This window comes from Acanthaster planci, linkage group LG19 (assembly GCF_054643075.1).
Source record: "Acanthaster planci isolate LZ-2023a linkage group LG19, COTS_SCS, whole genome shotgun sequence".
NCBI lineage: Eukaryota > Metazoa > Echinodermata > Asteroidea > Valvatida > Acanthasteridae > Acanthaster > Acanthaster planci.
In genome coordinates, this window is record NC_141795.1 from 6,011,458 (window position 1) to 6,038,947 (window position 27,490).

The 27,490-nt window shown below is 39.9% G+C and overlaps 2 protein-coding genes across 7 annotated transcripts in view; one reads left to right on the forward strand and one right to left on the reverse strand.

Annotated features, from left to right (window-relative positions):
• The window catches only part of LOC110980404 (protein phosphatase 3 catalytic subunit alpha-like), a 75,775-nt gene extending 60,735 nt beyond the window's left edge, over positions 1-15,040 (reverse strand). For 3 of the 5 annotated variants that reach the window (XM_022237044.2, XM_022237043.2, XM_022237041.2), the window contains exon 1: positions 14,836-15,023. In XM_022237044.2, the coding sequence (XP_022092736.1) occupies positions 14,836-14,884 (49 nt within the window). In that variant the 5' untranslated portion in view covers positions 14,885-15,023. Of the gene's footprint in view, positions 1-14,835 lie in introns of all 5 variants that reach the window. The other 2 variants (XR_015423339.1, XM_022237042.2) reach the window with 1 other exon arrangement.
• Positions 15,041-18,424: 3,384 nt separating this feature from the next.
• bicc1 (BicC family RNA binding protein 1) overlaps positions 18,425-27,490 on the forward strand; it is a 37,576-nt gene continuing 28,510 nt past the window's right edge. Inside the window, exon 1 of one of the 2 annotated variants that reach the window (XR_002598309.2) lies at positions 18,425-18,836. Coding sequence is in view for 1 of the 2 variants with exons in the window: in XM_022237082.2 (XP_022092774.2) it covers positions 18,599-18,836 (238 nt within the window). In the remaining variant the exon portion in view is untranslated. The remainder of the gene's footprint in view (positions 18,837-27,490) is intronic. The other variant, XM_022237082.2, reaches the window with a different exon arrangement.

Sequence of the window (27,490 nt, forward strand, 5' to 3'; positions counted from 1 at the left end):
ATGCAATGAATGATGTGATTCCTCAGAGATTAAAGAACTAACACTCTATGCATCACGAGAGCTCAGATCTCAGAATCGCCATTTTCACTCTTCCAAACTCCCTGCTGATAAGCTTTGAAAAGGCACATAAGCCATGGCTGTATGTTGAGCCTGGTTCCATATCGGCGCAAGAAATGCAGAGGGCAACACAATCAAGACGCAAACTGCCAAATGGAGGTGTCGCCGACAATGCAGACAAATGCAAATCAGCCTGGTAATGATCGGCAAAGTTAAGCTAGGTTCACCTTTGCTGTCTGTCTGCGTCGAGTAGCCATGGTATCCCCATACAAACACTCATGCTGGCATGACTGACATGCAACAATGTCTCTCTCACTTAGTTCCACGAATTTTCTCCTTAATGATTAAATGATCAATGATCAATTAAATAGCTGACCATCAATGAAATGCATGAAACTGGTACACAGGTTTTGCATCAAGACATGGTATAGCCATTCTAAAAGGGTATTTTCTGCCAAAATCACTGGGTTTTCAATGCCATTTTGTTTCAATTTTTGGGTGGAATTATGTCATGCACCATCTCTTCCGTTCGTGTCTGCATCTTCACGTCTTGTAGACCGTCTCAGTTACTAAAAACCATCTGGAAACCAGGCTTTAAGTTATTCATCTGGTACACTGTATGTGGTCATTCAACCCTCATTTTGACATAAGTTTGCAAAATACGTCATTGTTTTCACATATTTTCCGTTGAAGTGCTAGCCTCTACCAAACTTGCCATTGCATATTGGCATACATGTTGGTTGAAATGCCAACATCTTAACCAAACTGAATCCAGCAGACTTCTCACATGTTCAGTTTTCTTCCCACAACCCTGCCACAATAAGCCATTGGCAAGTTAAATTGGAATAAAATCTGGTACACTGAGTTATCTGATTGCACATAAACATAATTTGAATTCCCCAGACTAAAGACACTGTTGCTATACCTCATGATTTGGGGCAAGCTTTCGTATAGCGACCACCATCTCTGGAATGGACTGGTTCCTTTGTGCCATTCTTCATTGAGAAGAGTGTATTGTTGCAAGGCATCTCTTATGTAACTAAGCAAAAGCTTGCCCCGAATCGTGAAGTATAGCAACACTGGTTTAAGTATGGAGAATTCAAGTTATGTTCACGTGAATTTAAAGAACTCAGTGTACCAGATTTGGGTCAAACTTAACTCGCAAAAGGCTATCATAAAAGGCTGTAACTGCCTAAGGGTACTGGAAATAGTCAAACCAAATACGCAAAATATTCTTCAGGTCTTTCAATCTTATTTGCATTTATTGCACATCACAGGAACTTCAGAAGATTTTAAAAAAACTCGGCATCAACAAAGATAACACAGCAAGGAAGCTGGCTTGCTGGTCAGTGTTTTGTTTACTTCACCACCCCACAGTAAACACTAGTCACTTAAATACACAGCACTACCCCTTCATATGTACAGACCCATGTACGTGTACATATAGACCTACAGAACAAGCCCTGTCAGTACGTTAATCTTCACATTCCTAGCCACTGATTGCTCCATGGAGCCAAGGCACCAGACCGCATCAACTAGCAATAAGCATCCTCAATCAAACAGGACATAGCCACACACATGCAGGGACACCTAACCAAACCTCCTAGTGCATGCAATGGTGCACCACCAACCATGCACTACCTAAGCTTGACCTTTAGCCTCCCAGAGTGCATCCAAAGGTCACACCTGCTGAGACTGGCAATGGTGGTGAAACCTGACCTTATTAACATCAATGGAACCAGGAATGGAGTCTGTCTCCAAAAGTGCATGCTATCGTAAGCTCAAATTCAACCTCTCATTCCAAACAAACATTCAGCCTTTCATGTGCTTGTTTCTGCAACTTCCTGCAAATGATTTTGCCCACGTCCATAAGGGCAGGAAATGGACAAAGTAAACAAATTGGTTCTTCACTTATTCAAACCAACTCTTACAATTAAAGACATGCAAACCATACAATCAAAAACACTTTCTCTGACTGCAGCAGCAACCATAAATTTTGATTTCTCAAGCAAGAGTGATATTTTGAACTGTTAATACTACAGAAGAAAAAACTCAAGAAAATTCTTGCTACATGTAATAACAGATGAGGCCCTTTAAAATATTAGGCTTGCATTTCTCAAAGCCCCATCAAGGCCCTCAGTCACAGTCATGATAATGATGTTAGACTCAGTACCAACCCAGTCACAGAGAGAGAGACACACGCATCACAGTCGCCCTTGCAGAGAGCTGTGCAGTCATGCCAGGGCTGGCAGAGGGGGAAAAATCCCTAACAAAATTAAGTGTTGTTTCTCCAAACACCTGAGACTATTTATTTAAGGTTTCAGCATTCTAGGACTGTGACCGTAAAACCAAATTAAATTTTATGTGGAGTTGTTGACTACAGGTATATATCTCTGCCATGTGATTGAAAAATGTACAGGTACATTTTCAACATAGTTTTGTTTAAAGGTGATATTGTCATCATGGGCAGTGGGCATCTGGTCAACAGGAATTTTATAACATTTACATGTGACATTTCCAATAAAATGGCTTCAATCTATCAAAATTGGTAATTTTTAGGTCAAAATTATGTTTTAATTTTTGTTACAGAACATGAGGAAATGATGTCCTTTGCCATTCCTTTGCTGAGCTTTGAGCAAAATGGTAAATGAAATTTAAAAAAAAAACCAAATGAAAAAAAGAGTGTAACACAAAAGAAGTCTAAGCCCCTGTAGACGGGTCATAAAATGTGCCAAGCATGAGTGACAACATGTTTAACACTGCATACCAAAAATAACATCAGGATTAGGAGTAACTGTCTCCTAGATTCTGCAGGCCAGGTTATTAAATGACTCCAACATCATAATGTATGTGTCTAGTTACACTAGACCTGACTCCCCTTTATTCTTACAACTCTCTCCATGCCGACAGACCTAAATAAACCCTCAAAAGATGAAGGCAATTGGTCACTCTTGGCATTATCGATTTAGTAGTCACCACCATCCCTGCCGCCCTAGAAATATAGGAATATTACACCCAAGGTCAGTAGCTGGTAGCCAACTGGTATCGACATAGTTGTGCCAAAGAGGATGAATCAGCAGTCACAGGATATCTCGCTCACTGCTGGCAACTGATTATAGGCACTGCACCAAAAAACCAAGGAGATGAAAAGCAACAACACGCAATATCAGAGCTTGCCAGTGGCAAACAATAGATGAGTGGTAAGGACCGTTTCTGCACACAGGATGTGGAATGATGGTAGGGAATAATTGGAAGGTGAAACAGACGCAATAGCAGGATGACATTGAAAGAACTGAAAGAGGCTGGGAGTGTGTCACAGTATTGGACACAATGGGCAATGGAAATCTAGTGTGTTGAGAGGACTACATGCATGCAAGTCTCTTGTGAAGACTGTGTCACACATAACTGAATGGTTTAGGCATCCGTTTACAAAACAAAAACCCAGAAATAATACCGGATAAAACACAGAAGTCAATCAAGATCCTTTCAAATGATACACCCTGCATGTTGGTTCACAGAGTTCAACACACACACTTCCCTCTTATGTCATAAGTTATATCTAAAAACAAATTGATCTCATGCACTTTATTCTTTTACCTCTTCCTTTTCTGTTTCTATCAAATATTGAACTGTAAACTAATCCAGGAGTCGGCATCAGAAGCTGTTACAATACAGTAAAATACTCTTATAGGCCCTACAGATAAATGTAACATGACACATTAAATTCTATATGTACTTTCACTAAAAGGATGTGGTGATTTACATGTACCAAGATACATTCGTGCAGTATATTTAAGAATGAATATGTGACTGTGGAGCCATTGAAGTAGTCTTGTCAGACAGTAAATGAAGGTAAATGTGCATGTTCTTGGTTGTTTCAAAATACAGAGTACACATGTACGTGCACTTCTTAATTATGTGACTAATGACTATCATTTTTAAACACCAATTTGTCAACAGGTTCAAAACCTGAAACTTACGCTTTCATTCACTGTAAAAATCTCATTCAAGTCTGGTTACAAATTCCCTGTGCTCAATATCAGCAGCAAATCAAACCATAAAGAAAAAACATCAGTTATATCACTCACTCTGACCACCACAAGGCCATCAGGAAATGAACCACCTTTTGCACTCTACATCCAAATTCATCGGTGAGCAAAGATGTCCCTTGGTGACATTTGCACTAAGGATATGTGCCAGTATGGCATGCCTGTATTAATTTTTAAAATACCCTCAAAGCATGCTCGACTTGATCCAAATCCTGCTCTTAAGGCAACTCAAAACTCCAAATGCTTGATCTTTCTGCATATTTTAATGCCCATGTGCATCATAGGAATACATGTGCATGTAGGTTAACGATATTCTTGTATTCATATTTCTACCGCACATGTATATGTACCAATTCTTGTCAATTTAAAACACATTTAAACTACACTAAGTAAGTTTTCAACAGCAGATCAATCAAATCACAGCTGTTTTATTCATTTATGGGGGTTTTGAGGTTTGAAATCAAATTATACAAAATGTTGAAGATCTTGGACAATTTTGTCAACAATGTTCTAAAAATCTACATGTGGCATGGGTCTTACACCTACACCAATGTCAAACAAATTACAACTTTCATTACTTCAATCTGATTCCAACAGCAGAGCGGATAGATGGACCCACACATCATTTTCCACATAGCAATCTTGGCCATCTCAGGAGAGGGCCTCAGCCTCCTGATCAACAGCAAATGGCATTATCATCCCAGACAATATATTGTACTTTGAAAAGAGGTGCCTTGCCATTGCACGTGAGGGCCGAAAAAAATGTGAATAATGATGCCAGTGTAATCTACTGAAGTGTCAATCACGGAGTGTATCATCCTTACAGGATGCCTGCAACTACTTAAAATAAGACTTAATGAAAGAGAAACAACCTGTGCTTTAGGTCAAGATATGCATGGTAGGGGTACCTAACATATCACACTTGACAACCAGACGGAATAACTGCAAAATTGGTATAATTAGGAAGCACTTGTCATTACAGGTATACATGTATCTATTAGTCCACATGTTCAGTGTATGCACATCTTGTCTTCACGTTTTCAAATTCTGTTCACCCCAGAATATTAAGTCAGGGTTTACAATGTACATGTACATCCAAACTCTTACATTATAAGTTTCTTCACTGTTTTCTGGTGAGTTACAGTATCATGTGTACTTTTGTGGAATCCTTGTTTCATCAAAAGAAACAAACAATGAGAAATGACTCTATAAAAATAAACTATTAAAATGACACAACTATCCACTGCAAAAGTACACTTGGGTGTGATGTCCACTTTGATCAATTTATCCAATGAACACGCAGCCAGTCTGCATGGCAATTTGACTCCTTGCACAAGTGCCTGTGCCTCATCCTTAATTTCAAGTCCAACAATGAGCCCAGCTGATCAACGGTCAGGCTTATTAACTTGAACACCACTGCACTCTAACAAATCAAGTAAAGCCAATAACTTTGGTGTCTTGAAGCAGAAACAGCATGGAAACTATGAGCTTATTGCTCATTAAGGAACGTGGACAGAGAAACAGTAGGTTTCCTGGTCTACAAGTGCCTTGTGAATATATTAACCTTGTTTCTTATGATGAAGCCGCCATCACATTAAACAAGACTTCACCTAATGAACTCACTGTGAAGCAGTATTCAGAACTGCAGAATATACAGGTAAAACAAAGCCAGTTTCAATCTCAACCTTACATTTGTCTGTGGTGATGAACATATTTTCTTCTATTCCAGGCATGCATTTATGATTTGATGTGTAGGCCTGTGTGTATATCAATTTTGACTCTATCAATTAAATACAGTATCAACAACCTGACGAAGGAAGTCAGAGAAAAAAAGGAAGTCCCAACCTACATGTACGCAAGATTTTGTGTATTTCTTTTAGTGCTTTTAATATAGCAAAGCAGGTACGGAAAGTAAAATAAAAGACTTCTCAGGCCTGAGAAAGGAGAAGGTACGTGTACATGTTATACTCATTTTTTTTCTTTCAAGACAGACAAAAATTGCCTGCATGCATCTGCAGTGTACAACTTGTGCATGCATTCAACTACATGTACTTTTCACATTCAAAATATCAGGCAGCTGCAGTGTACTACGTTGCACATTCAAAATGCCAGGCAGCTGCAGTGTACTACGTTGCACATTCAAAATGCCAGGCAGCTGCAGTGTACTACGTTGCACATTCAAAATGCCAGGCAGCTGCAGTGTACTACATTGCTTGTGCATTCAAAATGCCAGGCAACTGCAGTGTACTACGTTGCTTGTGCATTCAAAATGCCAGGCAGCTGCAGTGTACTACGTTGTGCATTCAAACTGCCACACAGCTGCAGTGTACTACGTTGTGCATTCAAACAGCCACATAGCTGCAGTGTACTACGTTTCTCATTCAAAATACCACTCAGGGTTGTGAGCTCATTCTAAAAAAGTTTCACGTATACAGCAGGGCAGCTGAAGAGCATCCCTTAAATATATTCATAAACCCACACACACAGGAAGCCATTCTGGTCTACTGCTAAGGACAAGCATTCCCAGACTACAAGCTCTCCATAATCATACAGAGAAATGGGCCTGGTTATAAAATAAAATACAAATATGTGTAGGATCTGATACTGGGAAACTCATACATTATGCATGAATGTAACTGACACATGTCTGCCTTGATTGCATATGTCGAGAACTGCACAGTACACAAAGACAGGAGTATGGAATCTCATCACCAGACAAAATAGCAGCGTTGCCAATGGCACAAGGGCATCCTTCAATAATATTCACAGCTATTGACATAAGATGGGATATGGACATTAAGCTGGGAAACCCACAAAGGGTCAAGTTGGGTTCATTGTCGTGTACACTGTATTATCTAGACATTATATACTGCGTCAATATAGATTACAAATACTCCCCAACCAATTGTGATGCTTCTACATGTCAACTACTGGTGACAAAGCTTGTACTATGGGCAATAGATGGAGGTTAAAGGTCTACCATTATCAACAAATTGTTTTGTTGCTGTAGCTACAAGGACCAAGCTTGGCAAGAGGTTGTGCGGTATGTCATTCATGTGATCTGGCTGTGAGAAATAGGTATTGATATTGGAAAAATGCAAAAAATAAAGGGGTCAGCACCAGAACACACCTTCCAATGGAGAGGGGATTATGCATGGATGGCAAAGCCCTCAGCCCAGTTGCACTGGCACAGATGGTGTGAAGAGGTCAATACTGTACCATCATCATCAAATGCAAGATGAAATGAAACTGGGAGGGTAATCTGAGAATGCAATGCGCAGTGCATAGGGATTACCCACATGTGTATGTACATGCAGGGCAGTGCTGTACAATCTACATGGACATGCATGTATGCACTGCACAGGACTGCAGTACCTCAGTACACAGAGGTGTCACAGATTGATTTATCTGATGTTTCATGACCAGGATACCATTTGGAACATGTCGGTTGGTGTGATGCTTTTATATCCGTGGGAACTAGACAGGGAGAGCCCAACATGATACCAAAGTAATCAACACAGTGAGCCGTACCAGTACCAGCATCTCTATACATTATTCCATGCCAGATGTCACCTTTTGTATATACCAATATGTACAAAGCAATCAATAAGCACGTCTTGGTCTAATCAACTGAAACAGAATTTGACATTTCATCAACAGGCCAAAACTACATCTCCAAGAATTTATAAGAATGCTTATGTAAAGAAAAATATAGGCCCTACATGCTCGACAAAACCATTCTTTTTTATAATGTGAACTTAATTTGAACCCATCAGCAAGCATGACATGCTTGGCTCAAAGGTATCACCTGAGAATGGTTTGAAAATAAAAACCTCCGGGAAAACTCGTTTTTTGATAATTCACATAAGAAGCACTCTTGTATAATTTGGAAAACCTGGAAACACATTTACAGAACCAATATACAGTACATCAGACATAGTTCTGTATAAAAACGGGAAGTACATGAATCGTATCACAAAATTCTCTGAATAAAACAGGAATTAAATATTCATGTCATAACCCCTAAAACTAAGTATTTGTTCAACAAATTACTGACCATGTGAGTTCTTTGCAATTTCAAAGAAAAACACTATGACAAAATGTACTAAATGCAACATCAAAATGTTTATCAGTAATACTCAATGTTTTAAGAAGCACTGCTCATGAAATTAGACTGAAATACTGTACCAGGTGTTGTATCTCTTTATCAACACCAGGATAACAAGTTAACTTAAATAAGATACATTAAATTACCCAATTATCACCTTCACCACAAAAGCAACCAGGGCACACCCATGCATTTTTCTTTCTCAGATAATTACAGATCAAAGTGTAAAATTTGAGACTTGCAAGAGACATAGAGCTCTCAGGTTGGTGACCAGTGGTGACTACGTGAGAAAATGCACTCCTCCCTGCAGACATTATTTACACTGATATTTATTGGTTGTCATGGCATTAAGTGATTTGTTTACCTCATATATTTACTTTTAACATGGGTCTGTGTCTCATAAATAACAATGGATATATAAAATAAAGGAACATGTCACCGTGGACTGCTATTAATTTAGTCACAAAAGCCTATACATATATAAAAGGTGAATTTGTTACTACACACGTACATCATCCATTTCTCATTATCCTGTCCAATTAGGCATGATTATACCATACATGTGTATTACAAAAATTAAATACCTGCGTTCAATAAATCAACAAAAAAAATGTTTTATTTTTCCTAAGACATACAGATACCAGACTGAAATTACTATCCATTCCCTACCCCTCGAGCCATTTTGCATACTTATATTTAAAGGGAAGGGAAACATCCACTCACAACCACTTCTGAAATTTCAGTTTCATTTCAGTCTTTTCGTGAGAATGTGACTTTTTTCCCTTAACAATGCAGACAATTGGGTAGGTCCTCTGGACTAGGAAGCTTACTGATCATAATAAACAAATGTCTATGAAGCTGGACCAAGAGCAATATAACCCAAACTGCACCAAAAGGGATCTACTCAACAATAATTTGACTAGACGCCAGCACAATCATGTTAACTGATTATTGGATCAGCAAAAAAGGGTTAAGGTTTCTGTCTAGTCATGCCATGACTCTTTATGGGCAAGCTATACAAGCACACAGCTATGTATTCATTTGTAACTTATGTGTACTACAAATTATCCATTCTGTCCAAGTTTGTATTACAATGTGTTACACTTGAGGAAATACTGTATTACATAACTGTAGGAAGTTAAAAGATACAGTATGGACCAGCAACTTGGAATTTCCTCCCCTGACCTTGATTGTGAAGAGAATTCTCAAAAATTAAGTAGATAGCACACAAATAATTGGAGCAAATGGCTTTCATAATTTATTCACACATCTGCCAACATTTTCCACTTTGCAAACAACAAATGATTCATTTTCATTACAAACATTATCAAGGTCAGGAATTCAGGGATTCAGGAAGGGTCCTGCCAAGGGTTCCCAGCAAAAATGCCTTGGCTAGGAGAATTCCCAGTCTGGTCCAGAGTCAAGAAAATGTGTCTCTAATTTGAAGTTCCTGTTGGGGTTCTTTAAGTGAACCCGATGATGTTGGAAAGTGCCTTCTCCAAGATTACCCAAGACATGGGTATCTCGTTTATAAAATGGCGATGATGGATGGCAATGCATGGGACTCACCTGCATCTTGTTGGATTGAGGCGAGAGTATCAGGCTCGTGAATGACACGAGGTAACATTACTACAGAATTCCATCTCCTCTTTACATTAGACTGGAACAAGCTGAAAGCTACATGTATGTGTATCTAGGAACACAGGCTCCAGACAAGTGACTTCACTATAAAAGCAAAGGGACTGTTCCTCCTTCCTGAACCTGCACACTTGTTCTAACCTGCATCTGGACACAACCCTATCCCAGGTTGGACATTGTCTTCATTTCATTACGACTGACTTCCAGGGTATAAAAATGTGTACAAAATGACCACAAAATTTGTTCTAATTTGTTCTTGGTTTACCTTGTTGATGAAACTAATTTTTCTAAGAACTAAGTTCTTCGTGGTCTTAGCTATCCATCTGGGGGTTTAGGAATTTCAGAACGAACCACGGACTGCAAAATCGAGGAAAATAAGTGAGAGACAACGTTACTTTTGTAGACATAATTCATCTGTTCTTGAGTTGTAAAGTGCACGCATGTACAGGAATCCGAGCACTACGCATGCGCAATTTCCAGTGAAGGTCTACTGCATACCTGCTACACGGAGGCCGTAATTGGTACCCAGCTTTAACCCGCCTGCCGTCGAGCTGATATAAAAATGCAGTTCAGTTGTCGGATCAGGGGCTTCAGACTGACCAATTAACCCACTATTGGTAACCACTAAAATGTCCATATTTTGTTCTACTGTATATTTTGGTTTATAAACATAAATAAACCCTTTATATCCTGGACTCCCTCAGTAACGTAGTACAGTCAGGGAGTCCACCTGGGCTAGATACAACCACAACAATACAACAACCTGTACTATCACTTCGGTCATCCAACTGCAAGAGAATACAGTAGTCACTTGTCACCTTCCTATGACTTCAATATTTTACCTAATCAATCAAGTCACTGCTTTTCAAGAATTCATTACATGTACGTCTGCTGTATTCAACAAGGATCCTTTTTTTTTTGCTATTAACCCCAACTACCCCCAACCTGCCATACTTTACAGCAGGCTTTGTGAGGTTTTGGCAAGTTTGGTACCATACTTGATGAACTTGTTGAATTTTTTTAGACTTGGATGAAAGGCTGGGGGAGACGGTATTGGATTCTGTGTGAGTTGGGACACACAGGGTTCATTGTGTGCAGTGTCTGGCTTGCTGTACCAATTGTTGGACTATGCTTGATTTTGTCAGGTTTGGTACTGTTCAGGGCAAGTCAATTCATCCTATACTGCATAGACCCATCCACACCATATCACTCAAACATCAACGGGCTCATTCTGTTGGATTTTTTCAGGTTTGGTACAGTGACCTGCATGTACAAGTATAAAGACAAGTACTGTACATGCAGCTGTTGGATTTTGTGAGGTTCAGTATGCTTTCTAGAGAAGGAGCCTTGGGCATTAGGGTTAAAGGTAGGCCCCTATGTGCGTGTGAAGCTTGGCTAACAAGCATTTAAAAACGCTTCACAAAAGACGAGAGAGCTACACGTATGTCACCAAATGGGACATTGTTTTCTAGCACAATGACTCTTTTTGCCGAAAAAATCTTTCATTTGATTACTAGGCCTAAATAGCACATTACGCTACCTGGAATAAACATGCAGCTCCACAGTTTGAAGTTAAAGATCATTTCAACTTGGTAAATGTCCTCAGGCAACTTGCGCTGCCTACCATGCAGGCCCTTCACACAGGATAGATAGGATACAGCAATGACATGTATGGCTAAACACTGGCTTCCAAGGGGAGGGGGGCTTCATTGACTCTGAGCCTGGAGCAGTTATTTCAAAATTGGTGTCCTGCAAAATCCTTGGAGAATCTGACAACATTCATGGTGAAAATCTGACCCAGAATGTAGAATGCATCCAGGTGAGACATACTCAGTACTGCGGTATATATGTGAATAGTCCAACTGAATACTGACGTTTGACAAAACGTGGCAAATTCATGGACACATGGGAAAATATACATGTACCTAAAGCATTAACCCGAACCACCCAAGGGTTGCTGGACCTAACCTTTCCCAATCACACAAACTTCAACACCTTGGAAAAACACTCTTACCTCACAATACCCAATCCTACAAACTTCACCCTACTGGCACCATCACCAGAGTTTCAAAATCGGGTCTAAATCTACTAAGTTGCTCTAGTACCACTATCAACAGCATTTTTCAGTACTCTTGCATGAATCAGGTACGCTTAGGATATACATCAGGGTATCTCTTGGGGTGCTGATATGTTTGAGGTGGTCAAACAAATGTTGCCAAAATTCTAGCATCTGAATCAAAAGCGAGTGTTTTCAAAAAGGCCTAAAATAAAGTCTATATTATAATAGATTGTTTAGTCTGAATTTACTGTGAGTAGCTGGTAAACTGGTGCACGCCCATTTGTACTTTTTCCATGTCACCTTCCTAACTTTCATTACCGCTGCATATCGCTCATCCAACACCTTCCATTTCCCCAAATTTCATTGTTTCATCTGAAACTATGTGAGATAAGACGAGATATACAGTGCATAAGTACATGAGAATGCACATTCAAGTTTTGCGTATAATGCCTGCCGTTTTGCTCCAGTGTGCATGATCAGTGAACTGTTCACATGAGCTTCGCCCCGAGGATGCAGCGCTTCATCGATGCCACATGGGATCAGGATCCAATGTAAACACAGCGCAGATCTGATCCCCTTGCTTGATCCCCCTTGTTTCTCCTTTGCATGATCAAATGTAAACGCAGTACTAAAACCCTTCCCAAATCCAGGCACTCTGAACCTCTACAATAGCGATAAATAAATCACAGAGTTAGACTCAAACAAAAAGGGATGTAACAAGGTAATCCTCCTGCTCTACCCAGGTCACTATGTACCAGCACAGCTAAGCAACAACCTAGCAGGAGCAAGGATCAATTGATCCGATATCCGGTGTTTTAATCGGAACATTGGCCGATATCTGATCCTATCCAATTTTTTTACCAACAGTAACTGAAAACGCAACCTTAACGGGATGTAGGCCTGCTCATAACAACTCAAAACCAGTGTGCTCCCTTAAAATGTAAAATGTCAGTTTACACATTACCCGTAATAGGATTAGTTTTGCCTTTTCTATCACTTGAGTTGAAAGAATTGTGTAGATCACATCCTCCTTGCAAGATACCGATAGTGCTCTGCTGTATGAAAACCAACCCACCCATACATGTACATGTAGAGTACATGCAAAATAGACACACGGCACCTTGGGCTGAATCACCGCTAGCCTTAGTCAAGGTGCGCGCCAATCCATAGATTCTGGTTTCATGTCTTTGTGTTTATCCCTTGGACAATGTTGCCTAATCCTCTCTGGGATCCCTTTAACAATGTTACCTAATCCCCTCTGGGATTACAAGTAGTTGATAAAGATGCAGATCCCCACTTGGCTTTTTTTGCACATATAAACACAATGTCTTCCAAGATCTCCGGATATCCTCCCAATTTGTAAACTGCACATATATGAAGGACAGAGAGGGCTGACTGATAAATATGCAATAATGCCAAACCAATCGGTTTCTGATAGGCACTAGGATGTCAAAGAAGATCGTAGTTTCAAGGGCTACACCACGTTGTGTATGACAACAGTCCATAACTGCACTGGTTGCTCTCTTGAGAACCACAACCCCTGGGCTACATATATTAACTGTGACGTTAATTAACTGGCTACTAGAAAAAAAATACATATATCATTAAAATAATGTGATATTCAGTTCCACATAAGTGGAAAAACAAAACCAGTTCAAATAGGTATCACAGGAGACAGTAACTATACAGCACCCCCTGGCTTGAGCTCTTCATTGTCAGTATGAACTTGTCACCATGGCAACTAGGGAAACCATTAGTACGGCCTTGTGTTACCAGACCAGAGACTAATTTAATCAACATGGGAAAATCCAGTGAAATTAGAATGGATGCTGGAATGTTCTGCACACTATCTAGGTTTCGAAATTCATGTTACAACAGCAATGCCATTTAACATGTCTAAGAACATGGACATGAAGGGATGAATCGGAATAGCGGTAGCATTTTTCCCAAAAATCCAATGGAAGCATGGGTAATCCTGCATACTTTGTATTTTCAAGTATCTGCATCAATTCAAATTACGCGCCACTTAATACAGTTGAGCTGTGAAGATGATATAGGTAAAATGATTTGCATGACTCCCAAATGACTAGCAGTACAGAGAACACAGATGTGAAACACTCTGACTTTATTCCACTCTGTTTGAAGACTAAGCTCAGTCGTCCGCTATCAAGCTTCATGGGATATAAACCTTATCGCAAATACTGCATGGGTGATTTAGCACAATGGTAGAAAGGCATTGTGGGAAGGAAAAAGATTCAATCTTTGCTCCTTTTTCCTTCCCACAATGCCTTTCTACCATTGTGCAAAATCACTCATGCAGTATTTGCAATAAGGCTTATTGTGACTAGTCTCAAGTGCTAATGACATTTAACTGTGTGTTTGCTCATGAGCATGAATACTAGCAAGGCTCAGCCTATGTGTTTTAACATTACATGGAAAATTACAACAGCAATTCCTACAAACAAAAACTGGGGTTCAGGATCTTGTTAGTGCATTGGGTAGCAGACCCTGTTTGTTACATGAGGAACATAGATAGTCCTGAATTCCACTATAGTATTCAGCAGTACATAATCAACTCACTTGTCCGGTAACCACATGTATTTTAAGAGATGTGGGCCAAGCCCACTGCATTACACAAAACTTCTATTCTAACAAAAAAATTACCGTGGGGAAAATGTTTTGAATGCATTCGTTATTCCTGGAACAGCACACGGGGTGTTAACATATTAGCGTAAGCACACAGGCCCTGTCAATGCCTAGAAACGCAAAAGAAGGCGTGTAACAAACAATTAACACAGTTACCCGGCGACATAAACATAATCAGCAACCCGCTACGACATTACATGTATATGTCAAACGACTGACTATAAAACATGGCGGTGGCACACTTATAATTCAGGTGACAAGCGCTCCGGAATACTCACTTTTTACGATCCTCTCAGTAGTTGGGAGCTTCTGATTTGTAGTAGCCATAGTTGAAAGGCTACTTATCCCGCCACCTGCCTTTTGGGGGTTCGATGCTATTCCAAAATATAGGATTCCAGCGGATTTCTTGCACGGTTCATCCAGGTAAGCCTTCTCCCTTCTCAGACTGCAGCGTAAACATTTACCATTTTTGCTAATTTGCATACCGGCTGCCGCACGAATAAAGCAGGAGAGACTAACACGAGAGGGCGCTTGCCAACTTGCCCGTTCTCGAAAAATACCGCACTGAAACTTTTAGAGAAGACTGAAAGATTTATCTTTTTTCAGGTAAAAGCGTTTATTCCTGCGTTATTTGTGAGTCAAGGGCAGCTCCGTAATGCTTTGAAATACTAACACAAATCACAAAAGTACCCAACTTTCTGGTCATACTTCCGTTTTCAGTCTTTTTGAGTTTCCTTCGTGTTTGTGACCTGTTACCTGTGCGTCGCATTGTTATGTATAGCAAATCAGCATCATTTCAGACGCGGGTGAAAGTTTCACGTTTGAATTATTTTGGATATGTTGAACAAGAAAGAAAATTGAAAATGTAATGTAAATATTTTGTTGATTTTTCAAGCAGGTTGTTTTGCCACTCTAATCAAAGTGGAAACATCAGTGGGAAGTTTTAGGTAGAAACCGCCACCGTAGGTAAGCTAAGGTAATGTATCTGACGAACTTTTTTGGGGTCTCCCGGCCCGCCCGGACCTTTACATTTTAACTTCTTAAAAACCGTTGAATAAGAATATATGCGACCCTTCCTCCTTGACCGACAAACATATAAATGAACATATATTTCAATTTTCAAATGTCATAGTAAACAAAGAATTTACAGACATGTGCACTATGAAACACTCTGGAATACTCGGGCTCAAAGCACCCATCCCGAAGGGCCGGGCGTAATGTCCTAAAGCAACTATGCAGACCATTGACTCAGGACAGTTGAACCATTAATTCGTGTACAGCACCTATGGCTGAATACTGGCTGCTGGGGGAGGGGTTCATCGCAGTGGCGTCTGTGTTGGAAATTGGGGTGGGGTGGGGAAAGTGGGGGGGGGGTCGGGCTTACTTGCCTGGGCATGGAAATTTGAAAGGGGGATGTAATATACAGTATATAGGGGTGATGTTCGTGATAGAGATGTACATGTACATCTGTAATGTGTATCAAATTCATGCAGTATTTCATATCAGAATGGAATATTTATGGCTTTTAAAAACTGATTTGCCTATTTAGTGACATTGCACACATTTTAGTCCTTGAGAAATCCTATAAAATCTTCACAATCCGCTTTAATTTTTTTTGCTCATCACAAAAAAGGGGGCATTATTCAATAGGCCATTCCCCATCTCAAAAGTGGGGGAATACATATCCCCATCTACCCTGAGAATTACGCTCATGGGTCATTGACTCCGGGCCTGCACAAGTTGTTTCGAATTTTATTTATTTATTATTTATTTGTACTTTTTGGCTTGTTCCAGGAAGCCTGGGTAGGAACATTTGGAATATATACATACTCTCGTTAGCTTGTACATTCCTGGAACACAATCAATCTTTTTATTTGTTACCTCCTATTTTATTTTTTTGAGTTGTTTGTTGAATACCGAATGAAAATGTTGCACGGTATTTTTTTGTGACCGGCAAGCCAAAAATCGCAACCGGACAAGCTGCAATGGCGCCCTCTTTTATCGTTAACTTCTCGTGAACTCAGTATAAAGTGTTCGCAATATCCTACCTAGAGTGGGGATATATTTTTACCAATGGGGCACTGCACTGAGGTCACATGAAATGTTGCTTTTACAAACAGTTTAACACATTTCGAAAAGTGCACTGAAGGGGGACGGCTGGAGAATGGACCATTCCCCTCCCCTCATCCGCGAGAGTTTCATGAGATAGTGTGTACTCGAAGTTTAGCTAGCAGGATCATGATAACATAGCTTCCCCTGCCCTCTGAATTTTTTTTAGCTATATCTGGGGTGAGGATGAGAGCTGAAACAAAAGATGATAGAAACTCCCCTAATGGGAAACTCTAAATCACGATGCGCTTTGGCATCAAAACAAGATGCTACTTTGTGTTTAATTGGCCAAGACAAGTAGGCCCCCTTACAGCTCGTCTTAAAAGTCTTGTGGAAATACCATTCTCATACGAACTAGCTGGGTTTCTCAACTCATTTTCCTGTAATTTTCTTTTATTTCACGTTGGCGCGATTCTTCGATGCAACCCGGAGTCCATACGCCTAGTGGTCGAGGTTGACGGTTTCCTGTTGCCCACTAGATTTTCTCGTTGCAGAAAATAACCGTGACTCCGTGTAAACATTCCTTTAATCGTCGACATCAACTCATGGTCGCCAACCATTTTTAATCAGCTTTATTTCTACAGAAACGAACATGATGACCACTGTAGACCCCTCAATAAATTCCTTCCACTTTGACGCTTTGACCGCAGGCTATCAAGATTCCGGCCGTTGCGCGTTCCAACCATCCTTTCTCCGTGCACAGTCTTTTCCTCCCTCAGGCGACCGTGACCAACTCTCCCGCTCCGCTAAATCAACGATCAACTGAAGGGAAAACACAAAACGGTTGGGTAGCTGGGCCTCACCTGTGGCTCATCTGATACGGGCCCCCGGTGGCTCAGTTGTTCCAAGAAATCGACAGTGTGGCTAGGAAGGTGCGGCACAGCAAAATATGCCCTGAGTCAAACCGGCCTCGGCCTTCGAAATAGAGAAAAAGGAACTTCCCTGTCAATGACCCTTGAAAGCAAGATCTATGGGCGAGGCAATGAAACATTTTTTCGTACTGTGATTGCAGACTGTCAAGAACTAAAAAGTAACTAATATGGAGCCAAAACAGGCAATCAAAATATCGATAATAATGATAAAGTCTTTAAGTCAGTTCTTATGCATTATTTACAGGATGTTCCTTTGTGAAGCAAGTGACATTTTGGGGGATATCATGTTTAACTGAAAACAGGGTTGTAAATTTTCGAATGAAACGCAGAACGAGCGATTCAAGATTAAAAACCAACCCAATAACAATTTAACAAAACATTCTGATGCGTTTAAAGTTTGCAGACGACAAGAAAAACCTCACATTGTGGACTTTCGTCGGATAGCACTACAATGACAGCAAATATTCATACGCACTAACCAACATTAATATAAGCCTCTGTTATCGTTTGCCATTTTTCTCTGCTACCAACAACGATCAATTTTATTGTTTTCCTGACTAAACGTTTTTGAATTGCAATTTTTTATTTGATAGAAAAGAATAATAAACTTTTGCAATGAGAATCAACGAAATGGCATTTACTATTTAGACGGAAGAAAAAATATGTGCACAGTCACACTTGTCTTTCTGTTTTCCGCCCAGAAACGACGGTATTTTGGGTTGAAAATGTTGAATAACTCAGAATTGTAAAATCTAACTTCTAGAGTAGTTCTGAACAACAACTTTGAGGTTTGACAGGTCTGAAATGTGCGCGATTACCACCAAGTGCAGGTGTAATTGGTACAAGTAGTGAGCCATTGCAGACATGCCTTGCGGATGTGCACTAAGTTATGCGTCCTGTGTATAAGTGCTGAAGCATAGTGTGGATGAAATAAAAATGCACGGAGCACACGAAATGCAGCGATTCACCTGTACGTGTGTGTGTGCTCGCGCGGCAGACATGCAGCCTAACGCTGCAAGCTACTCATAAGAAGTTCTAAAAGACTTTCAGTTGGTGTGTAATGGCGGACCTTATGGACACGGTCTCTGATTTACGGGACCTCGGCGTAGCAGTGAGTAGCAATAACAACAACAGTGGCTTCAGCTCTGACAACAGCTCCGATCTCAGCCAGCCGATGGGAGCCCTGGAGGACGAAGAAGGCGAAGAAGATTCGCCGGGTCAGGTGAGCGTCTGCGATCCCGAACACATGGAGGAAAGATTCCGTGTCGACCGAAAGAAACTGGAAGAAATGCTACAAGGTAAACATGGTAAATGACTTGATTGACAATTTCAAGGGCACTGTGAGCGCTTGGCGCTATCAAGAATGATAGTGTCTGATTATTTACTTACACAATACTACAACTGTGTAACTGCAACTATGAATTTGTAAAAATCTTAGAAAAACAACTATGAAAGCCTATAAATGAGGAGACGGTCTTAGGTATCGGAAACCAGACTACCCGTGCAGGTTTGGTAGGGAAATTTGGCCTGGTGTTTGCCTCGTTACGTTGCAAGGTTTGTTGAAGATTTGAGTGGTATAAGTGAACAGAGGTGGTTAATGGTCAGCAAGTGTTGACGAACAAGCTTAATTGAAATGGTATTGTTTTGTTTTAATGGCGCTTAACTCTTGCTGTTTGCGCCAGCTTAAAATGCATAGCATTAATATTAAGAGAGTAAATGTTTGCACTTGTCAAATGCATAGAATATGCTTGTAATATATCTAAGATTTCAAGATTCAAGATTTATTTCATATCTTGCTGTATGACCACTAATCACAAATTTAAAAAACCCACGCTGGGTGGGAGAAAGAAATTAGTAGACGTTAGTACAATCATTGTCATGAGTTATTGCAAATACATACAAAATGAATTTAAAAAACAAGTCATTTTTACAACTTCATATATATTTGAAACTTCATATCTGATAACTCTTTTTTAGGTTCAAGGACCATAAATTCAAACCGTATCACAGGAATTGCCTGATAAACTGGTTACATTTTGTTTGGGTACATAGGCACAACATCTTTCAGCACACTTTGCACCTTTAGCTTGGGCTAACAGTATGTAATCTGTCACTGCCTGCATTCTTCTTGGATAAGATTTCTCCTAAGTTGTCACAGTTTGTCTCGTTCTCTCCAAACCAGCCTTGTGATGTATGAGATTCACTGAGCCTATCCAGAAGGGTATTGGACTAAAAAAAATGTGACAAGCAGGAGGGTTCTCAATCCCCCCCCCCCCCAGAATAAGGAAATCCATCACTGTCACTGTCAGATCTTTCCTGGCTAGACTGCTTATCTCTGGGTTAGGACACAGATGGAGCTCAGTGATGTTGGCTTAGAAGTCAACCTGAAATGAGGCAGATCTTTACTTCCAATATGAAGCATTACAATTGTGCAAACAAAAAGTGCTGTTTGGATTGTTTTCTTGTGCTTTTTTTCCATTTTCTCTTGAAAAGAGAATTATTAAAATGATAATCTTCAATGAGTGTGTTATTACATGTAAGTCCCTATACTTGATGTACAGTGTAAATTCTTCAATCAGAGATAATCTGTACAGTTTGAATTTACAAAGGAATAGTCATGTGAAAGCAATATCCTAAAAATCCAAATTGAACAGTGAAAATACTGAGGTCTTCCTTTAGAATACACTTACATGTACAATTTTCAGACCATGTCATAGGGTCTGTACCCAGAATGCCAAGCAGCGTCTGGACATGTATGTGTACATTTATATCAAATTCTTTCCTTTATAAAATCAGTAAAGATTGACATAAACAGTTGTAATACCATAGATGAGGAAGTTGGTATCCACGCATGTTGAGGAGTTCAACTTCAAGGACCATATGAGTTGGCACTCTGCATTCTGCACAAATGCTAATATCTCTCAACTTTAACCAACATGGTCTGTTCCTATTTTCAGTGTTTTGAGGCAGTGTGAATGTTGCTTATTGCTGAGTGCTTTGAGAACCTGTACATGATGTACAATGCAATGCACGCCGTCACACAGCTATTATTTGCATCTTTACAAATGGAAAGGAATCTACCCTCGAGACCTGCAGTGTACAATATTGAGTAACAAAAGAACCTGAAAAACTGTACCCACTGGGCAGGCTTAAAATTTTCCATTCAAACTAACGAAGAAAAGGAGTGCTAAAACCAGACGGCAAAAGTTTACTTATAATTTCTACGAGTTCAGCTGATCCTGTTCAGCCATTGAGTTACCCAAGGTTTCGTGCCAGCGAATTTAGAGTATAGTTTTAGAGCAGTGGAACTGATGGGGCTTCCAAAGAAGCTAAATTGAAGAATAACCTCGGCAAACCATCTTAATTTGTAGGGAGGTGTTACAATCCTTTAGTTACTTTTGGGTGAGCACTAGCAAGGAATCTTTATTATATAGCAAGGTGCCTGGAGGTTGCTTTGATTTACCCCAAGATGTTAAGCCCTGTGCACCACTGCTTCCTACAGAGATGGGACAATGTTGTAGTGCTGAATTCTTCACAGCATCTAATCCATGAGCTTAACAGATTGGGTCCAGCTGACACCTTTGTGAAGTAGTTATTGGAGCAAAATTGTCAAAGTTACCCCGTAAATGCAGGAAAATTGATGGCAAGAGGCAGACACATATTTATTTCTAGTTTTAAGGGAGATATTCCACAGTGCTTGCCATGCTCAGGTGGATGGGAGATGGGGATAAGACTCTGACCACAAAATATAAAACACAGTGTTTGCATAGCTTTCCTTGAAAAGAATGAACACATCTGCATGTAAATTCAGTCTGCATGTTTAAAGCAGTGTCATTACCATCAACACCAAAGGTGTTTTTGATGTTGTTTTCAAGACACCGCCAATGTACATGTAGGCATGAAACTAATCTTTCCAATAAAAACCCTCAATCATTGACACTTAATGGTGGTTGACCCTTCTAATCCCGAAATCTGCCATTTCAACTCGCTAACCTTTTAAGAATTTTTCACACCAAACAAGAAAAAAGTATCACACTACAAAAGTGCAATGTACCTGTTTAAAAGTTGTTATGAAGTGGGGCACACCTGGATGGGCAATAACCATGCATTGCTCATGATGCATGACCTTTTTATCGGCAACAGAATGGTGGTAAAAAGTGCCAAATGGTTCTCGTGGATGAATAAAAGAAAACTTGTTCGACACTCATTAAAATTCCTCAGTGTAGGTTCAGTTGTTATATTGTGTGGTTGTCTGTTTCATTTACTGTCATTTCAGAAGTTGTATAGACATAAAAATGCAAATTGTTAATCTGTGGAATTTTCTATTGCTGAACTTTATTTTGCTATCATCCAAAAGGACTTAAATTTGTTTCTGAAAATAACCAAGTTACCATAGCGAATTACATGTAAATCCTACCCAGAGTACATGTACACATGCTTGGTTGGGATGTATAGAGGTACAGTGTGTCTTTTACAGAAAGACGGGGGAGGGGAGGGAACAGGATACAGTGGAAACACACACAGGGTTTTCTTGCCTATGCTAAAATGATACACAAAAACTGTCTGTGTAAGGAGGAGATTATCATAAAAATAACACAATGTAGGTTGGTTGGATATTTTTCACTGGCTTAATTTGGGAGCACCATTGCCATTCAGGGGAAGAAAACTACAAGATTTAGGTCGGTGTAAATAAAAGCAAATTCACAGATGCAGATAGTGTCTGAAAGCTCAATAAAAGTATGTCATTTGTGACAATGAAACCTCAATGATGCAATTGAGAAAGATTCTGCTAAAATTCAATGCATGGCAGTCCTCATTTGATATGAACATATTTGTGGCAACAGGTAGTTGGTGTTTCTGCTTAAAATTCAAATGCATGGCAGTCCTCATTTGATATGAACATAACTTGTTGCAACAAGTAGTTGGTGTTTATTAATTTTTGATAATTACACCATGTTATCCAACCTTTCCAGTGTAAATTCTTTTCAAAGATGTGAAATGTACATGTACCATATGTCTTAAGGTGTCATGAAGTAAGATCAGGCCTTTCTTGTTTACAGCAGAATCTTTAGGAATACAACATTCCTACATACTTTTCCTGTTTATTTTGATTGGGTACCACTGACTTGCCAAATAGCCGGGCCAAGTTCATGGCCACTCATAGAGGTGAACAAGATCCATAAAATATTGAGGTGAAGATGGATGTGGATTTGTGTGGGAGCTGAAGCTTGTTTGATAGGGGTGATGTAGGGAAGGTTAGGTCAGAGTTTGCTGTGGTTAGCCTCTTTGTTTTGAGGAAATTTCTGGCAACTGTTGCACACATAGGCCTATACAATTTCAGTTGGCCTTTGTTTGTTAGTGTTTTCGCAGATGTATGGATTCAGCTTTTTCAGATGTGTTTATTTTGTTTGAAACTTAATCTTTAGTGAAGGTGTTTTTTTTTATCATTTCACAGCTTGTGCAGTGTGAAGCTATAGAGATGTCCCTTCCCTCAAAGAAAATATGTTTGTCCCGCCCCCTTCTGCCACCCAGTTTTTAAAATTGCCTCAAACAAATCCAAATTTGTTCCAAGATGTATCTTCCTCGAACATACTGCAGATAATTAGACATGATATTGACTCTAAACCTATCTGTATTGTATTTCCTGTCATTATCAGTGACTTTTTGAAAAACCTTTTCATTGCGTTGTTCCAAATTTAATGGTATGCTGACATTGTTGGGACAAACATAAGTAATCGGAGACATCTGTCTCTGATAAGTGGCAAACAATGGGAGCATGTCGATATTCAACTTGTCAAGTGGCACTGAGGTGGCACCCTGATCTCAAAGCATAAAGGGACCACTTCCATCCCTGTTGCCCTGGCAACTGTGCTGACCCCCCTTCTTTTCACTTGTATACTAAAGAAGATTTGTTCTAATAAAGATGTTTGGATAGTCAAGATGCAGTGGCTCCTTACAGCATCTGACAAGTTGAGATCTGACAAGTAAATTGTGTGTGATTGTGTGTGTTTCAGGAGAGCTGTGAAGCTGGCTAGAATTTTTTTTATTTAAACTATTAAATATCAAGGAGTTCTATGTGAAAGTTAGAACTTGGTAAAAATACCTGTAGGGGTTTACAGAGAAATTCTTCTTCGGGTTCCACATTAAAAAAAAAGTGGACATTAATAACTTGTTGAAAGACATCCTGCTTTGATGGATATGTAAATGTACGTGTGTATACATGTACAGGTATGTACCCTCATGCATAAATATGTTTGCCTAAAAGTGACATTTCTGTCAGCATCAAAAGTGTCTCTACCAAGAGAACAGTGAGGATTCCGCAGAGGAACATTTGTACCAGCACTGAGTGCAAGTGAATTACCCCAAAATGTAGGAGCTGTAGTTTACATGTACATAAGGACTGTGTTCAAAGTGCAAAAAGAGCATTGGGGACTGGGTTACATGAAAGCCTGCTTTCTGCTTGTCTTTTTTGTCCTATTGTCAGAACAGAATGGTGATAGAATTGAAGAATAACAACGAACATCAACAAGTAGATCTCTTGAGGTGGTCAGTCTTTGAAATCATGCAGCATGTTGAGGTCCCTGCTGTCTGCTGAGTTACAGCAAGCAGAGTGTATCATACTGAGAGATAGGATTCAGCTTTTTAAATTATGATTGAGGGGGTAATCGCTGACCACTCTGGAGATGTTACACCCAGATTTTTCCCTGTTGCTTTCCTATCTTTTTCTACATGTGTTATCACAAAGTCATTACATGAGTTTGTTCAAGATATTCTGTAAAAAATGGGTTTTTTTCAAGATTTCTATCTAAACAAATAAATGCAAGTACATGTATGGACAATTTGTTCGGTCAACTCTTCCCAGACCAAAGTATGGTTAAACTACTTTTTGGCTGGGAAAAACAAGTCTGAAGTGTCCACTAAAAAGTCTTTCCTTTAGTATGTGTACATGTTTCCTGTGGTTCTTTAAAAGAAATCAGTACACCAGCCAATAGGACAATAACCCTCTTTCTCCCAGTATGAAAAGTTCCCCACCCTGTAAATATGAAGTCAACAGTTTGCCCACACGTTGTGTAAACATTAGCGAGTAGATGCTGGAAGGAACAGAAGTGAATCACCATTGCATTGCATCCAAACATTTGCACAAGACAGGAGTTCATGGAAAGATACATTCCTTCAGGGTGGTCATGAAGTTTAGGATTCATGCCTGGTCTTCAAGTATTCTACACTTGTGTTTATCGACCCCCATCAATTTGGGTTAATGTGTGCTTGAAGAAAACGTCGACACTGTCTGTATGAACTCATTTTTGTTTATCGTAAGCCTTTATGATATCACCAACATACATAATATTGTCTTTGATTTGTCACTTCTTACAGTACCAGTACATGTACTATGGTGCACCACTCTCATTGCTTTGGGAAGAGATTAGGACACATGATACATGTACATCTATCACTTTGAGATGGGCATGGAGCTTGAAATGTTCCACAACCTGTAATACCTGAATGACAGCTGTCACTGACCTGGATAAGGCCAGCAATAACATTATAAATTGGGACCTTGAAATACACCTGCCCATTCAAACCCGTTCACCTGCCATGCTCTCGTCAGAGATTATTTGGTCTCAAAACTTGATCTCAGAACCAACCCAGAACATTAACAGCGCGGTTTTGTTGGGTGCCCACAACTTGATGCTGACCCAGAGTGACCCATGACACTTCAATCTCATTACACCTTGGGTCATTTTTGGGGGTCTACCTGTGGTTGGCATGGTTGCTTTTCTAACCACACCTTTCCCCCTGTCTAAAATGCCTGAAGAGTGAGGAAAGCCATGCTCTTACTTGTAAAAGTTAAAGGGTAACTTCATTGACACAAGATTGAAGAAGTGAAATATTGCCCAATGTGAACACATCTGCAGAAAAGCCAAATCAGTGTCAATTTTAGAGAAGAGGAATGCGGCTATGGAAAGAAACTTACAATGTAGGAGTGTGAATATCTGTGCTCAGTAGAAAGGTATGCATTTCTGCTAAATTTAGTTATCCACAGATGCTACAAGCATATTGTTAATGTCATTTACAGGAGCTTAAGCCTAGGGGGGATGCTTTGTTTGGAACATATGTGCACATAATGTATTCACCACAGCAGTGGTACTCATTCTGTCTGTGGAAGTATCTGTCTACAGTGTTATGTCAATGAAGCTCACGTTCATGTGTCCATGTAGTAACCTTTTTGTTAGACGGTTCCCTTCTTTTCCCCATACATTCAGCGTTCTGTTGTTAACCTACAGATTCCCTTATAGCTCTCAGTATTCTGATTTCTTCACATACATGTATACCCCTCTTGTATCTTTGGCTTAGTGTGAGGTGGCATTGCTATAATCCAGGGCTAATCTTGCTCTGCTTTACCTCTGTGCAGCACAGGATTTCCTGTTGACAAAAAAAAGGGAATCACAGAAACTTTCTTGAAAGTTGTGCGCTTCTTTTTCCTTGAGTTTGCAGTGCACTGTAATCTTTCATTCATAAAGGCAGTGAAGTCGCCACAATAAAACGGACACTTAACCAACACCCAGAGCAAGTGTTTGCCTGAGCCCTACACCCTTGAAGACGGATTTTCCGCCGTGGAAAGAGAAAGTAAACTCAGGAGTAGAAAGGGGGGTTTTTTTGAGTGTAAGAAGTGAGCACTGTCCTTCGTGATTTTGCAAGCTGTGTGTGGTGGTTTGTTTGTGGAAGGGATTTGTATACTGAGCAAACAACATGGACAGTTTAGCCGGTTTTGATTATTATAAATCTTCGAGCAATGCAGTGAAATAGACATTACTTTTGTTTTCATTTACTTGATCTTCATATCACATTTTCCTGACATTACACCTGTCGGTACTGTACACAAGCAAGTAATTCAATTTCTTCCTCCCATATCCAGTTAGTGTACATGTTTGTTATTCTTTTGGTTGGTTCTCAGAAGAATCTACACAAGCAAAAGTCAGTCACAGTAGAAACAAAGTTAAAAGCTTTCCAGAGTATGCAACAGAATTCTCAACCAAAGCCTAACTACTTGCTGAGATTGGCAGAATTTGATAGAAATTACCCAGCAGGGAAAACTGCTGCTGTAGAGTGTTGGGGCCAACCCCCAAAACAGCTGTGAATTTGGTCAATTTCTTGAGGTTGATGACAGTAAATGTGCCTCTGTTTTCCCACATGTTCTGACCTTATGCTTATGTGCTGTTGGGCTATGTGCACAGCATTTGTAAAGTGAACATTATAAATGTAAATCCATTTCATTTTTTTACATTTTGTGGGTATTCCCTCATCATTTGTCCTTGAGATCAAGAATTTGCTTTCAGTGTTGATGTGTCTAACATTATTTCAAATCCAAACTTCAGCCAGTTTCACACACAAGCCGAAATACTAGGGTCCTAGGTTGCAGGCATCAGTAGTCTGTCACCTGGGTCATATGCGATCACAAAGCGAGCTTTCACACACAACGCAGTACACCAAAACACCAACATCCCCGTTTTGGGAGTTTATGTAACATGCGGTCAAGGGTCACGATTATTTATTCACTGTTTCACTGGTACTGTGTGCAATAACTGTCCGCAGTACGTTCATATGTAGGTTACCACCGAGATTCCCGCACGCATGATATGTTCATGTACACTGTACATATGTGAACATACGTCCTGACGTGTGCTATGTTCGTATGTCCAGCATCGAAGGGAGGCACTTGTACTACTTATCTTTGATTTCGAGGAACTTTTAATTCTCATGAAACTGCACAGAAGAAGCATAAGCAATATCTCCTCGAATGTAGCCATCTTTATTATTGCAAACACACAATGCGCATGCCAAAACCAGGGTCCGTGGTTATGAACACCGCGCACGTTTCACACACGATCGCTGCAATTTTGACAAAGGTGCGAAAGTTGGGAGGAGGTTTGGACCTCAGAGATCAAAAACC